The sequence below is a fragment of the Medicago truncatula genome, chromosome 3, assembly GCF_003473485.1.
Source record: "Medicago truncatula cultivar Jemalong A17 chromosome 3, MtrunA17r5.0-ANR, whole genome shotgun sequence".
Taxonomy (NCBI): domain Eukaryota; kingdom Viridiplantae; phylum Streptophyta; class Magnoliopsida; order Fabales; family Fabaceae; genus Medicago; species Medicago truncatula.
The window spans coordinates 51,974,580-51,988,953 of record NC_053044.1 but is presented as its reverse complement, the minus strand read 5'-3'; the positions used below and the strand labels follow the sequence as shown (position 1 = coordinate 51,988,953).

Sequence of the window (14,374 nt, the reverse complement as noted above, 5' to 3'; positions counted from 1 at the left end):
TCCCTTTATCATTGTATAACTACTAAGAACCTATTTTTTTGGTTCTAAGCTTGAATGGAGCTTAGGCAAGTGCTTAAAAAAATAATGTTCATCCAACCTATTAGTATTTTATTCAAATTAAATTATTATTATTCTTTTTCTTACTCTTCCATTTTACTCTCTTCGGTGGTTACCTCCATCTTTCGGTTTACTAACACAAAGCATCAAGCTAAGTATTGTAAGCTTCTCAACTCCCTAACTTTTCATTAATTTTTATATATTTCTCTTTCATGTTCTTGCTTTTTTTCGAATAAATCAAATACTTGCAGTGTTATAAGCTTAGCGCTAATAGAAATATGCTGAAAGTTGAAGTTGAAACTAGAAACCTTTTCCCTTGTACTGTTAATCTAAGTTTGAAGAAACAAAATAATTTTTGTTTTTCCCTTTTTTCATGCATCTATATATAGATTGATAGATATAATAAAAAACTTTCAATCCTAATGGTATTGGTCACTTGTTGCTAAACATATTTCCGTTTCCACCGTTCACTCAATTATTTTTTCTTTAACTTTTTTTCTTGCATTTTAAATTGAAATATAACTCATTTGATGTTGCTAAAAAAGCATTTGATTTCAATAATACATTATCCTCCCAAATGAAGAGCTACTTCATACTTAAGTTTTGTTTAAAATGTTCCGATGGTTAACCCAATATAGAATATTCAAGAGTCAACAGATTTCTTTAACAAATTTGATTCGAAGATTGTTAAACCGTTAAAAATTCAACAATACAATCAAATCAAAGTTGTCATAATAAAACAATAACACAGCATTATATCTTCTTAAAAAATACATTTTATATAACATACATGAATTATTAAGAAAATTCAAATAAGTAATTTGTCAAATAGGAACTTACTTTATCCTTGGTCTTCTGGATTGTTTTGAAGATCTGAGAATCTAATTTCGAAGTTACCATTTATACTTTCAAGATTTAGATAACTAATTTTAATTGATTGAGTACAAAACTCTTTAACTTCATATTTGATCATCTGTGATATAATAAAACACGTTCTCTTTATGATTTAACAAGGTTTCAGACGAACATTCATTTGCCCTTTATCATTACTAGGAAGTGCTTTAAATTTAATTATGATAAAAAATTGTATTGCTATGTGTGATTTTTTTTTTTGAAAAAAAAAGAAACAGATTAATTTGTTATCGTATAGAATTGTCTTTATCTAACTACATGATTTATTTATTATCAATTATCATTGTATTATTTTTTTTAGAGATATTTATTATTATTGTATTATTTTTTATAGACAAAATGATAATAATAACAATTCATACACACAAGTGGAGAAGGTGGAGTTAGAATCCCATTCAATGTTCAATCAAACAATTTCAATATTTTTAAGAGTTGGGTTAGAACTTTCCTTAGAAAAAATAATAAAAAAAAAGAGTTGGGTTAGAACTTGTATTTTTTCTTTCTTTTTCGGTCAAGATTGTTATTATTAATATCCATTTAAACTCTATTAGAAAAATGAGGATAATCCTTTTCCAAAAACTAAAATAAAAAATGGAGAATCATAACAAAAAAAGAAAAAAGGAAAAAGGAGGATCAGTGGCAGCAAAATGAATAATCATTTTTTCTCAAAAAATCAACAGTCACTTAATGAGCAATTTATTTGTGGGGTCAAGATAGTTCATGAATATGTGCTTATGTGGCTAATGTGTATCGGTTGGGGTAAATTACCCATCATTCTTTCATGGGTAGCCTAGTTGCCACCTTATTGTAATTAAACGTGGGCTGATTTCCATATATTAATGTGTTTTTTTTTTTTTAAGAATACATTAAAAGTAAAATCAATTTAATTAATATGAAACAAACAAACATAGTATTTTCTTGGTTTAATTTCTATTTTTGTTGAAAATGGAAATAGGAATTGCCCGAAGTAAACAACCTACCAACAAACCCTAATGAAATGTCTACGTATATGAATGAATCTTGACGCAAACAAACCCTGTTTTGATCACAAACCAAACAAGTTTACTCTAGAGTTGCCAGATCCGGCGACCGCTGTCGCTGCAGATTCGACGGAAGCGCCGAGCATCAATGTCGAGGAGTCGGCGGATCTAGAGTGAGTGAGTTTGTTTTTTGCATTTGTTGTTTCTCTTTTTGAGATGGATATGCATGCTCTTATTGCTTCTTCTTCATTTCATTTCAGGGCTTACGTCGATTACTACTTTGTTGCGGTTATTATGGCACCAGCATTACCTTTAACAATCTCTGAATACCTACATTATTCTGATCGCAATGTGACAATTGCGGTATATTCTTTAGCAATTTGCTTCTTTGCAAGTGGCGCCTTCTTCTTTAGCCTCGCAAGAGACCTCTCTCACAAAGATCAGATCAACACTCATACCTTCCGCATCCGCAAGTTATTGGGGTCTCTTACATCTCTATGTGGCTTATGCTTATTATTCATTGTGGTATCTTACATCAACTCCGCAGCACCAGCCAGCCTAGCCTAGTTCTGTTGTTGTTCTTTAGGCTGTTTCTAAAAGCATTCTAGTATAGTATATGTTTTTGTTATTGTTGGTTTGGTTCATGGAACAAACAAAACAAACTTAATTCATTTCTATTTGATATTTTTCTCAATTCATTTCTATTGGAGAAATCCATCTTATATATTAAATGCAATTCACGGGGCTTTGGCATCAACTCAATCAAACTTTTGTTTCTGGTCGTTGTTCTTCTATTCCAATTACTTTTAACTTAATCAATTATACATGAATGTATGTTTCTTATAGCTTTCATTTAATTTTGTGGCTTTCTTTATTAAGTGATCGTTCCAAGCTCCATTTTTTCGGTTCTAAGCTTGAATGGAGCTTAGGCAAGTGCTTAAAAAAATCATGTTCATCCAACTATTAGTATTTTATGCAAATTAAATTCTTCCTCTTCTTTTTACTCTTCCATAATTTACTCTCTCTTCGGTGGTTACCTCCATCTTTCGGTTCACTAACACTAATCATCAAGCTAAGTATTGTAAGCTTCTCAACTCCCTAACTTTTTCATTCATTTTTATATATTTCTCTTTCATGTTCATGCTTTTTTGGTAACTCTAACCCCAAATTTATGTTTCATTTTATCTTCGTATATTGCAATCTCAACTTTATTCGCTGAATTCCCGCTGTTTTCATTTACAGATCATCAAATTTGAAAATCACAAATCTCTCATTATTTCTCACTTCACTTTACAAATACAGGAGGATGTTTTGTATGCAAGAGTTCATACAACTGGAGATCCAGTTCAGGTGAACATACTGATCTGACATAATTTGTTGAACTAAAATGATACAAAGACATGCTTATTACTATGTTTTTTTTTTTTTTTTTATTTGACAGCCCTATTGGAGAAAATAAGAGAAATGGTGAAGTCTATAGACTTTTTGATGTTGGCGGCCAAAGGAATGAGAGCAGAAAATGGATCCATCTTTTTGAAGGAGTTACAGCTGTAATATTCTGCGCTGCGATTAATTAGCGAGTATACAACAACAACAACCAAGCCTTATCCCACTAAGTGGGGTCGGCTACATTGGATCAAATGACGCCATAGTGTTCTATCATAAACAAAATTTGGACAACGGTATGGCCTGCCATTCAATTAGCGAGTATGGCCTGCCATTTAAAATCATATCTTACTGCCCTTAATAATGGCAATGGTAAAGTTTGTTTGGTCAATTCCATATTCAAATGGTGTGGAGTACAAAAAATATATATGTCAATGTTTAAAATACTTTCTATTTGATAAATTACTTTGCCAGTCCTGTTTTAGCGCCTTGTATTGTTCTTTGTTTCAATCCGCGGGTTGTTGTGCATCTTGCACAATCTCGACGAGAATAAATTTAGCTGATTTAAAAAAAAAAAAAAAAAAAACATGTTTGACTTGAAAAAGGACTGCAAATTATGTTCATTCTAGTCTTGTAATTGTATATGTTGGGTGTTTAGTTGTACTTAAAAAGCATGTTGGTGTGCCATATTCTTGGTAACAAATGATTTGTATCATATAAGACTTTGAGCAGACAAACCTGTTCACCTATCACGTCTTGTTTGCAAGAGCATTTGTATTTATGAGATATGAGAAGCTAAGAGAAAACAACCTTGAATGAGATTGAGAGGAAGTGGTGTTGGTTGATATATTTTATAGGAGCTAATTCCCAAAATTATTGTTGATTTTGTATATGTGGTAGTAAACAAATTTTCATAAAATAAATGTTGTTTCTTTATTTTTGCTTTTTAGTCAATGTCTAAATTCTTTGAGTTTTATTTTTGTTTAAGGGGAAAATAAAATTGTTTCTTTATTTATGTCTTTTAGGGCAAAATATAAGTAACAATTTTGAAAGGGAATATTTTTTTTTTGTATGAAGAAAGGATTTTATTTTGGTAGTGGTCGGGGTTTGAACCCGAACCTTGCATATTTTATGTATTATCCCAACCAACTGAGCTAAGCTCACGAGGACTATTTGAAGAAAGGATTGAAAGGGAATGTTGAAATGCATGAAATTAAAATTTGAATGAATAATCTACTTGGCCTTGAACTAATACTTTTTTATTAATTAATTGACATGACAACATATTATTGTATGCATGTTTAAAATAATTATACACTCACACAATATACTAATGAAATTCCTCAAAAAATATACTAATTAAATTCTTTATTTTGTTCATAAAAAAAAATCTTGATTTTATATGATTTGAGTATGAAAATATGATATATGTCTAGATTCATAGAGAATTATATTTGGGAAAAAAAAATATCAATATGGTTATAAGTATTTTGAACAAATTTTTATACTTTCTTTTTTCTACGAAAACTTTTCATACTTTTTTGAAATAGGAATTTCTTTTAGAATAAAAGTGGATCCAGTCAATTTTTATTTTCCCCTAAAAACTTTTTTTTGTTTACCTCTAATAAAAAGACTTATTTATTTTTAGTCAAAAATTTAATAACTTTTTTCTAGATTGATTAAAAATTCTTACCACCATCAAAGAAAATATCGGTGTGTTTTTTTTAATGGAAGACGGAAGGTGTGTTGTTTTCTGGTTTGTATCAACATTTCTTTTTTGGACCAAGGTTTTTTTTTTCCTTAAAAAAAAAAAACTTAATATTGTACGCTCTTAAAAGAAAAAAACTTAAATATTGTACGTCTGTTCTATGCTAGTATGTATCAAGGCAAATTTTAATTTACCCATCAATAAAAAGTGGGTTACTTTATCCATACTAAGTTGGCATCAATCAATATCAATTATTTGCCTTCCCTTATTTATAATGTTACACAAAATAAATGATTTTGATTGGTGGCAACTCAACATGTGTAGAGTAGAGTCAAAAGAAAGGCTGAAAAACATTCAAAAACTTCTACTACTAGGTCTGTTTTTCCTTTTTATCTTAGTCATATATAGTTTTTTATTTCTTCTACAATCTTTTAAGCAGGCAAGAGCAAGAAGTTGCATTTCCCCAACTTTCTAGGATATCATGTGATTGCTAGATTATTGATATTTATTTCATTTGCTTACAATATGCAGATAAAACTTTTGTTTCAAACGGTGTGTTCATTAGTTAGCTAAGAAAATTGTAATCCTTAGTTTTTATTTCATGTGTTTAAACAGGTACTGCATGATGGAGCAAAGTAGTTGGCTCAGAACGATCTTAATTAATTCTTCAAAGTATGCTATATAATCCGATGAAAACAAGGTAGTTAATTACTAACCCCTACTATCGCTTTGTCAAAAGTTTTCTTAATTCATATAGAACTTAAATTTAGTGGCAGAACATTTGTGAAAAACTTTCAGAAATTGGAGGCAGGTTGCATTATCCACATGTCACCAAGGATCTTGCAAAGGAAATAGAGACTCTCTGGGAGGATGCTGTCATTCAAATGACAGATTGAACCTTGATTGCTTTACCTTAATCCATGTACTTAGTTACCTTTTTCTCATTAATTACTTAGTATATATGTCTTGTACAAATTTTTGTTGTAGGAAACATATGCCCGTGGTAATGAGCTCCAAGTTCCTGATTGTACCAAATATTTCATGGAAAATTTGCAAAGGCTGTCTGATGTGAATTATGTTCCTACAAAGGTATTAAAAATATATCATTCTATTGCTGTTTGCAAAAATAGAAACTCTAATCCTAAATTTATGTTTCATTTGAACTTTATTCGCTGAATTCCCGCTGTTTTCATTTATGGATCATCAAATTTGAAAATCATGAATCTCTCATTATTTCTCACTTCACATGACATAAAGCTCGTGGAGATCCAGTTCAGGTGAACATACTGATCTGACATAATTTGTTCGACTAAAAATGATACAGAGATTTTTGATTTGACAGCCCTGTTGGAGAAAATAAGAGAAGTGGTGAAGTCTATAGACTCTTTGATGTTGGTGGCAAGAGAAATGAGAGGAGAAAATGGATCCATCTTTTTGAAGGAGTTACACCTGTAATATACTGCGCTGCAATTAGCGAGTATGGCCTGCCATTTAATTTCATATCTTACTGCTGTTAATAATGACAATGATAAAGTTTGTTTGGACAATTCCATATTCAAATACTGTGGAGTACAAAAAATATATATGTCAATGTTTGAAATACTTTCTATTTGATAAATTACTTTGCCAATAACAAAAACATGTTTGACTTGAAAAAGGGCTGCAAATTATGTTTCATTCTAGTCTTGTAATTGTATATGTTTGGTGTTTAGTTGTATTTAAAAAGCATGTTGGTGTGCCATATTCTAGGTAACAAATGATTTGTATCATCTAAGACTTTGAGCAGACAGAACTGTTCACCTATCACGTCTTGTTTGCAAGAGCATTGTATTTATGAGATATGAGAAGCTAATGTGTTTAATTTTATGTACCTTCCAGGTATGATCAAACACTTTTTGAAGATGACAGCAAGAACAGAATGATGAAACCAAGGAACTTTTTGAATGGATACTTAAGCAGCCATGTTTTGAGGTTTCATGTACACTCTTCTTAAATTCTAACATCTACATATTGTCAACTAAGCATCTGTTTGGATTGGTTTATTTGAGCTTATCGAATGATATAAGTATTTGGGAGACTGTTTAGGCGAGCTTGTGGAAGCAACTTATGGCATGTCCATAAACAGTTTTCAGCTTATTTCTATAAACTCTCCAGAATAGCTTATGAAAACAGCTTGGTTTTATTTTATTTCTTGTTATAGAAATAGCTTATACATAAGTACTTATATGATAAGCTCTTAATTCAGTTGTTTATCCAAACAGGGCCTGATTATTTCTATGTTTGCTCATGTATACCATGTTAGTATTGAACATTTGTATCTATATCAGTGAATGATGATGCCCCTCTCTTTTCTTGACAGAAAACATCATTCATGTTATTTTTAAACAAGTTTGATATATTTGAGAAAAAGATCCTCAAGGCAAGAGTCTTCAACACATATGTGTACACTTCGTCATTGATATTGATACGGACAGGGTTCCTACACAAGAAACACTCCACACAAGATCGTTTTTCGAAGAAAATAAAAATATTGTTTAGCATATTTGATTTTCAGTTGGGAAAATCTCAAATCATGTTATAAAATGGGACGCGGCCATATAAGGATAGATGTTTATTTTAGGTGATATAATAAGAACCATTCACTTCATAAAAAACAAATTATTGTTTTGTTTGTTTATTTTAGGTGATTTTAAAATTAAAACAAGAGGGTTTATGTAGTGCATCCTGATTCACCAATTTCGTGTTTGGTTGATAACAAAAACGTTTTAGTTCTAACCACCGCATATTGAGAATAGTAATGTGTAAATTAGGTTCTAAATGAAGGTTGGAAAATCTATTCACAGAATAAATAAAGGATTTAAGGCTTCTTTCCTTTACAACCATCTCATAGCTTGTTCCTTTTCATTTCATTCCATCCTCTATCTAAAACATACTCTCTTGCTTTTCCCGCCATCACAAAATAAAACCAACACCCAAATCAAAGAATTTGTTACCAATCTTTACATTACATATATTCTATATAAACTCCATTTGAGAGCTTCATCTTACAAGGTTGAATTTTATTAGCGTAATTCTCATGGATTCTAAAAGTGTATATTGGGCAATCATTGTAGCATGGCTTACTTTGTTCCAAGGAAGCATGATACTTGTCCAGGGTCAATTTAATTATAAAGAGGCTCTCACAAAATCCCTTATATTCTTAGAGGCACAAAGATCAGGAAAACTCCCTCCAAATAACAGGGTTCCTTGGAGAGGAGACTCAGCTGTCGACGACGGCAAACTCGCTAATGTATCTTTATTTTTCTCATAAAATGAAATTATCACTACTATAAAATGTTGAATTAACGACAAAAAAGTGTACAGAAAAAGGAAAAAAAAACATGAAATACGTCTCTAAATGTTAGAAATTCCAAAATTGACGACCAAATTCATTTTATTTTTCCCTTCTAACATATTTTAATCATGAAAGATACATTAAATGAATAATTTGGGTTAATGTGCATAATTTTATTGAATTGAATGTAGGTGGACCTATCTGGGGGATATTATGATGCAGGAGATAATGTGAAATATGGGCTACCAATGGCATTCACTGTGACTACATTATCATGGGCTGCAATATTTTACAAAACAGAATTTGAAGCAACAAAGGAAATGGGAAATATTCAAGATGCAATCAAATGGGGAACAGATTATTTTTTAAAAGCTAGTTCTAGAAGAAACAAATTATATGTTGAGGTAGGGGACCCAGAGGAAGATCATCATTGTTGGGCTCCACCAGAAAAAATGAAGACAAAAAGATCGGTTAAAGTCATTGATAGTAACACACCTGGTAGTGAGATTGCTTCTGAAACGGCTGCAGCTATGGCTTCTTCTTCCATTGTTTTTAGACATACTGATCGTAAATATGCTCGTCGTCTCCTCAACAAAGCAAAATTGGTATTGAATATATGTAGTCCTTTGCTTATATTTAAATCCAGCTGAAGTATTTGTTACATGCATAGGAGATATTTTTTTCATGAAAATAGCCAATAGTATTTTAATTACATGGGATTATGAAAACTAATTGTTTTTTCATCAATTTCCTGGCAGCTTTTCGATTTGGCAAAATCACATAAAGGAACATATGATGGAGAATGCCCTTTCTACTGCTCCTATTCAGGCTATAACGTATGTTATTACTCTTATAAACAACATTTCCTTAATTACTAAGCTTTAATAATTAGTGTTATATAAGACTGAATTAATGTTTTGGGATTGTAATAATTGATTGTACATATCTTTGGAATCATGTAGGATGAATTGGTGTGGGCAGCAACTTGGCTATACATGGCAACAAAGAAATCGTTGTACATGAAATATATACAAGAAGAATCAATTAGTGCTAATGTAGCAGAATTCAGTTGGGATCTTAAATACGCTGGAGTTCAAGTTCTTCTCACTCAACTACATTTTGAAGGTCAAAAAGGTCTTGAAACATTTAAATCACATGGTGAAAGTTACATATGCTCCGTCCTTCCTGATAGTCCTTACCACCAAATACATTTGTCTCCTGGTAAATATATGTACATTTATGATTATATTTAATTTTCATCTTTATATGTATAATCTATAATTATATATATATATATATGATGATTATGCAGGTGGGTTTATTCATATGAGAGATGGAGCCAATACACAATATGCTACAAGCACATCTTTCTTGTTCACGGTATACAGTGATTTGCTTGCCAAATATAAACAAAAAGTTAAATGTGGAAACAAAGAATTTGACTCATCTCATGTCCTTGATTTTGCCAAAAAACAAGTAAGTATACCCATAGCCCACATATTAATTTTATATTATCAAACAAACTTGGAGGCTCACAAAATCAAGTTAATCTCAAATTTTGCAATCTCTTCGACGAAAATTCAAGACATACTTCTAATTTTTAGTCTCCAATTTTTTAAATTAAATTTTCTAACGTTGTAGTAGTACGATGTTGTACCTGTAAGATATATTAAATTTAGAGAAGCTTTTCTCTCTAATTTCTTTAAATCTAAAGTCTTTATTACTGCGGGAGCACAACACAATACCGCAATCATAGAAGATCCAAAATTGCTGTAGTCTATGCTTTAAAAATAAACAATATAGACATATATAGAGTGAACGTATAATATTTGGTTTGTTAACAGATGGATTACATATTGGGGAAAAACCCAGAAGGAAGATCATACATGGTAGGATTCGGGAAAAATCCACCCACACAAGCTCACCATAGAGGTGCTTCAGTGCCAAAGTTGTCACCAAACGAAGATATAAATTGTCCTATGAGCTTTTCGAAGTGGCTGAAAAGAGATGGACCAAATCCACATGAGCTAACTGGAGCTATTGTAGGTGGACCTGACATCAATGACAAATTCGATGATAATCGTACAGATTCACCTAAGACTGAACCTTGCACATATGTTAATTCTCTTGCAGCTGGTGCTCTAGCAAAGCTTGCTTCTTTGGGTTAACTTAGCTTAATGTCACGTTAACGTGATTACCCCAACATAGTTAATTGAGAGGGGAGACCTTACTAAAGGTCGTAACTACATTTTTCGACACATATTTAGTCATGAGCAAATAATCAATTACCCAGACAAATTAGTACTAGTATATATATAGTATAGTAAGAGGTCAAATATATGAATCAAGACTTGCTTTTTTGTGGGTCAATGTTTATTTGGAATATGTAATTAATATGTATCTTATCGATGCCTTGTTGAGTAAATTAGATGGGTAAGTAAAATATGTGAACCATGATACAAGCATTTTCCAGCCTTCATATTTTTAAGTTTTATTTTAGTGTTTGATAAAGAACATTTTATTTACCAATAATAAATTGGTCCAAGTGGTGAGGAATTTTAGGAGTTCTATTCCTAACTCTTAGGTATGGAAAAACTTGATTAGGAGGGGAGAACTCACAATGTGTTGCAGTGGTGAAAATTTCGTACCAATATCTAAACACAATGACCGGGGTTCGAACTCGGACACCTCCACTTATATGCGTGACTTAATAATAACTTTGTCATTTTGTCTATCTAAAAATATATTTTATTTTAAATAATTATGCGTATCAACTCAATCCAGTAATAATTTCTTACATCCCTTATTGCACGTGTGAAAAATCAAATATTCTTTTAGAGGAATAGTCAAATACTTTTTCTCACATGTTTGGAGTCATAAACGAAGAAAAATAAATAAGAGAAGACAATATGTTAATTTTCATCTAATATGCACCCAATTCTTTCACCCGAGCATGTCAAAACAATAATTTTTTTTTTTGAAGAAGCTAAACTAGTCCACCTAAATTAAACAATAATAATTTTTTTAAATAAATTGATCTCATTAATATTGTAATTATATACTAACACATTTCAATAAAATTTATTTAAACTAATACGATTGAGCACACGAAAAGTGGAGTGAGAGTGCGCTTCCTGTTAACAAAATAGAGAATCATATATTAGAGGGAACAAAACCAACAAATCTGACTAGAGTTTCATTAGAGTGAACAAAAGTACCGAATACAAAATGGTATTATATGAATATTTAGTGATATCTAATGGACTTTACTAAATTAAAAACATAAAGGAGCTAATAACATAAACTCAATAACTTATTATTTAAAACCTCTTTTCAAATTTACGATGCAATAACAAGAAATAAAGAGTTTGTAAAAAAAAAAAAGCGAAAAGCATAACATTGATTAAAAACATAAAGGAGCTAATAGCATAAACTCAATAACTTATTATTTAAAACCTCTTTTCAAATTCACGATGCAATAACAAGAAATAAAGAGTTTGTAAAAAAAAGGCGAAAAGCATAACAATAGAGACTCAAAAAAAAAATAGTGACTCAAAATAATTGTCCATATTAAGATAACTCAGTTGACATAAACATTACGATATGTAGGGGTTGAAGTTCGAACTCAAATTCCCCCACTTATTCACCTTGAGGGGTAAATTTCTAACCACTAGACTATTTGACAAAAAAAACTCAAAATATCTAATATTCTAACACTACTCAAATTAAATCTTACCAAATACTCTTAAGTTCGTTACAAATTAACTTTAAAAATAAACCAACCCAATAATAGCATATCCAAATGAGGGGAGCAACCAATCAAAGTGAATAACCATCGTAGAGAGGAGCAAACAAAAATCATATCTTAAACCAAACCAAATCGAACAAATATTTAATAGAGAGAAGAAACCAAACATAAGAGCCAATAGAGAGAGGAGAAATAAAAGAGAAAAACCAATAGAGAGAGAAGAAATCAAACAAAAGAACAAATAGAAAGATGACCGACGGGGAATGAGGCAGCCATGTATGAGGGTGTCTTGGATTTTAAGTTTATCTATATTCTGACATTTTAGTCTTGCACCACCTCAAAGCTGTTGTTGACGCTAGGACTTCATAGATGCACGTTGGTTTTTAGTTTTAACTTTACAAAGACCGACTTTTGCTTTTATTTATTTATTTGATGTTTGTTTGTTTGTTTTATTGTTTTGTTAAGGTCTCGTTAACAATTGTCATTAAGACATCTGTTAAGGATCTATATACTAATATAAAAAGAAATGTTCCTAGAATTTACCATTTTAGTTTTTTTTTTTTTTTAAGGTTGACCTATGAATTTTCATTTTTACCCCTAATCAATTTTTTTAATTATTTTTTAATTTTTATATTTTTAATAACTTTTAATTATTTTACAATTTTTATATTTTTAACTATTTTTAAATTTTTTCTCCCAAATTCAGTTGCTTCTACATTGCCGTTGTGGGAGATTAAGGTATCGTTTGACCCGACTTTTTTCAAACTTCTCTACATTTTTAAGGAGAAGTTAGACCAAACACAATATCAATTAAGTACTTACTAAAAAAAGAACATTTTTTGAACGCATAAAATTGAATGGAATGAGCTTTGACCAGAAGCTGTTGAATGTTACTTTAAAAAACTCCTTCTTGACAATTTATTTCACAAACACCTCTTTTCAACTCATGCTGGGAACCTTTTCTTTATTTTTTAATATTATATTTCAATATGGTTTTTTTCTTCCATTTAACTTTATTTTTTCAACCGTTCCATTTAATTTTTTTAAGGAGGTTCCATTTAATTTTATATTTTTTTCAAAGAAATTGTATTATCTTTTTATCACTTGTATATTTAATTTCAATATCGTTTAATCATCACAACCTCACAAATATCCTAACCAATTCTTTTTAATTATTTTTTAATTTTTATATTTTTAATAACTTTTAATTATTTTTCAATTTTTTCTCCCAAATTATGTTGCTTTTACATTGCCGTTGTGAGAGATTAAGGTATCGTTTGACCCGACTTTTTTCAAACTTTTCTACATTTTTAAGAAGAAGTTAGGCCAAACACAATATCAATTAAGTACTTACTAAAAAAAGAACATTTTTTGAACGCATAAAATTGAATGGAATGGACTTTGACCAGAAGCTGTTGAATGTTACTTTAAAAAACTACTCCTCGACAATTTATTTCACAAACACCTATTTTCAACTCACGCTGGAAATCTTTTTTTTTTTTTTTAATATTATATTTCAATATGTTTTTTTCTTCCATTTAACTTTATTTTTTTCAACCGTTCCATTTAATTTTTTAAGGAGGTTCCATTTAATTTTATCTTTTTTCCAAAGAAATTTTATTATCTTTTTATCACTTATATATTTAATTCCAATATCGTTTAATCATCACAACCTCACACATATTTTTATTCATGCTGTCATTTAATGATACCAAATATTTTTATTTTCTTTCTTCAACCTCACAAATACACACACACACATTAGTGTTTAGAGTAATACTTTATGTGTGTCTGGTTTTTTGTTACGCTAATGCGTATAATTTTTTTTGGCGTTGCATAATGCGTATGATTATTTTTATAAAATTTTGATTTTAATTAAAAGTAAAATTGTAGATGTCTTTTCTTCAAAAACTGTGTAGAAGTCATGATACATTTTCTTTAGCTTAAAAATCAGTTATGCTACCTTTATTTTATAAATTATATGTAACTATATTCGCATACGTCTTATCCATGTTAATATGCATTAGACTAATATTGTTGTTATTTCCCTGTTAAGCATTTCCCAAACGAGGTGTCAAGAAGAATTCTAAAAGGAAAGCGCAAAACAATCACTCTCATTGATGACCAGACACAGAGAAAATATAAGTGTCGCCTCATTACCGCCAAAAGAGAAAGCTATGAAAAATACTTGGGTGGATAGTGGTTCAATTTCTGCAAAGAACGTGTGATGGAAGAAGGTGGTAAGCTCA

General features: G+C 30.4%; 1 protein-coding gene and 1 long non-coding RNA gene across 2 annotated transcripts; both read left to right on the top strand.

Moving 5' to 3' along the window:
* The first annotated feature begins 5,501 nt into the window (after positions 1-5,501).
* LOC11433498 (uncharacterized) lies at positions 5,502-7,671 on the top strand. Its single transcript, XR_005645464.1, has 4 exons — positions 5,502-5,743; positions 5,842-6,132; positions 6,386-6,520; positions 6,922-7,671. It is a non-coding gene; the product is annotated as an uncharacterized lncRNA (long non-coding RNA).
* A 448-nt stretch (positions 7,672-8,119) lies between these two features.
* Positions 8,120-10,674, top strand: LOC11423318 (endoglucanase 16). The gene is made up of 6 exons (XM_003603175.4): positions 8,120-8,332; positions 8,569-8,982; positions 9,136-9,213; positions 9,340-9,598; positions 9,690-9,853; positions 10,222-10,674. The coding sequence occupies exons 1-6, from the start codon at positions 8,120-8,122 to the stop codon at positions 10,543-10,545; spliced, it is 1,452 nt and encodes a 483-aa protein (XP_003603223.2). The 3' UTR covers positions 10,546-10,674.
* The last annotated feature ends 3,700 nt before the right edge of the window (positions 10,675-14,374 follow it).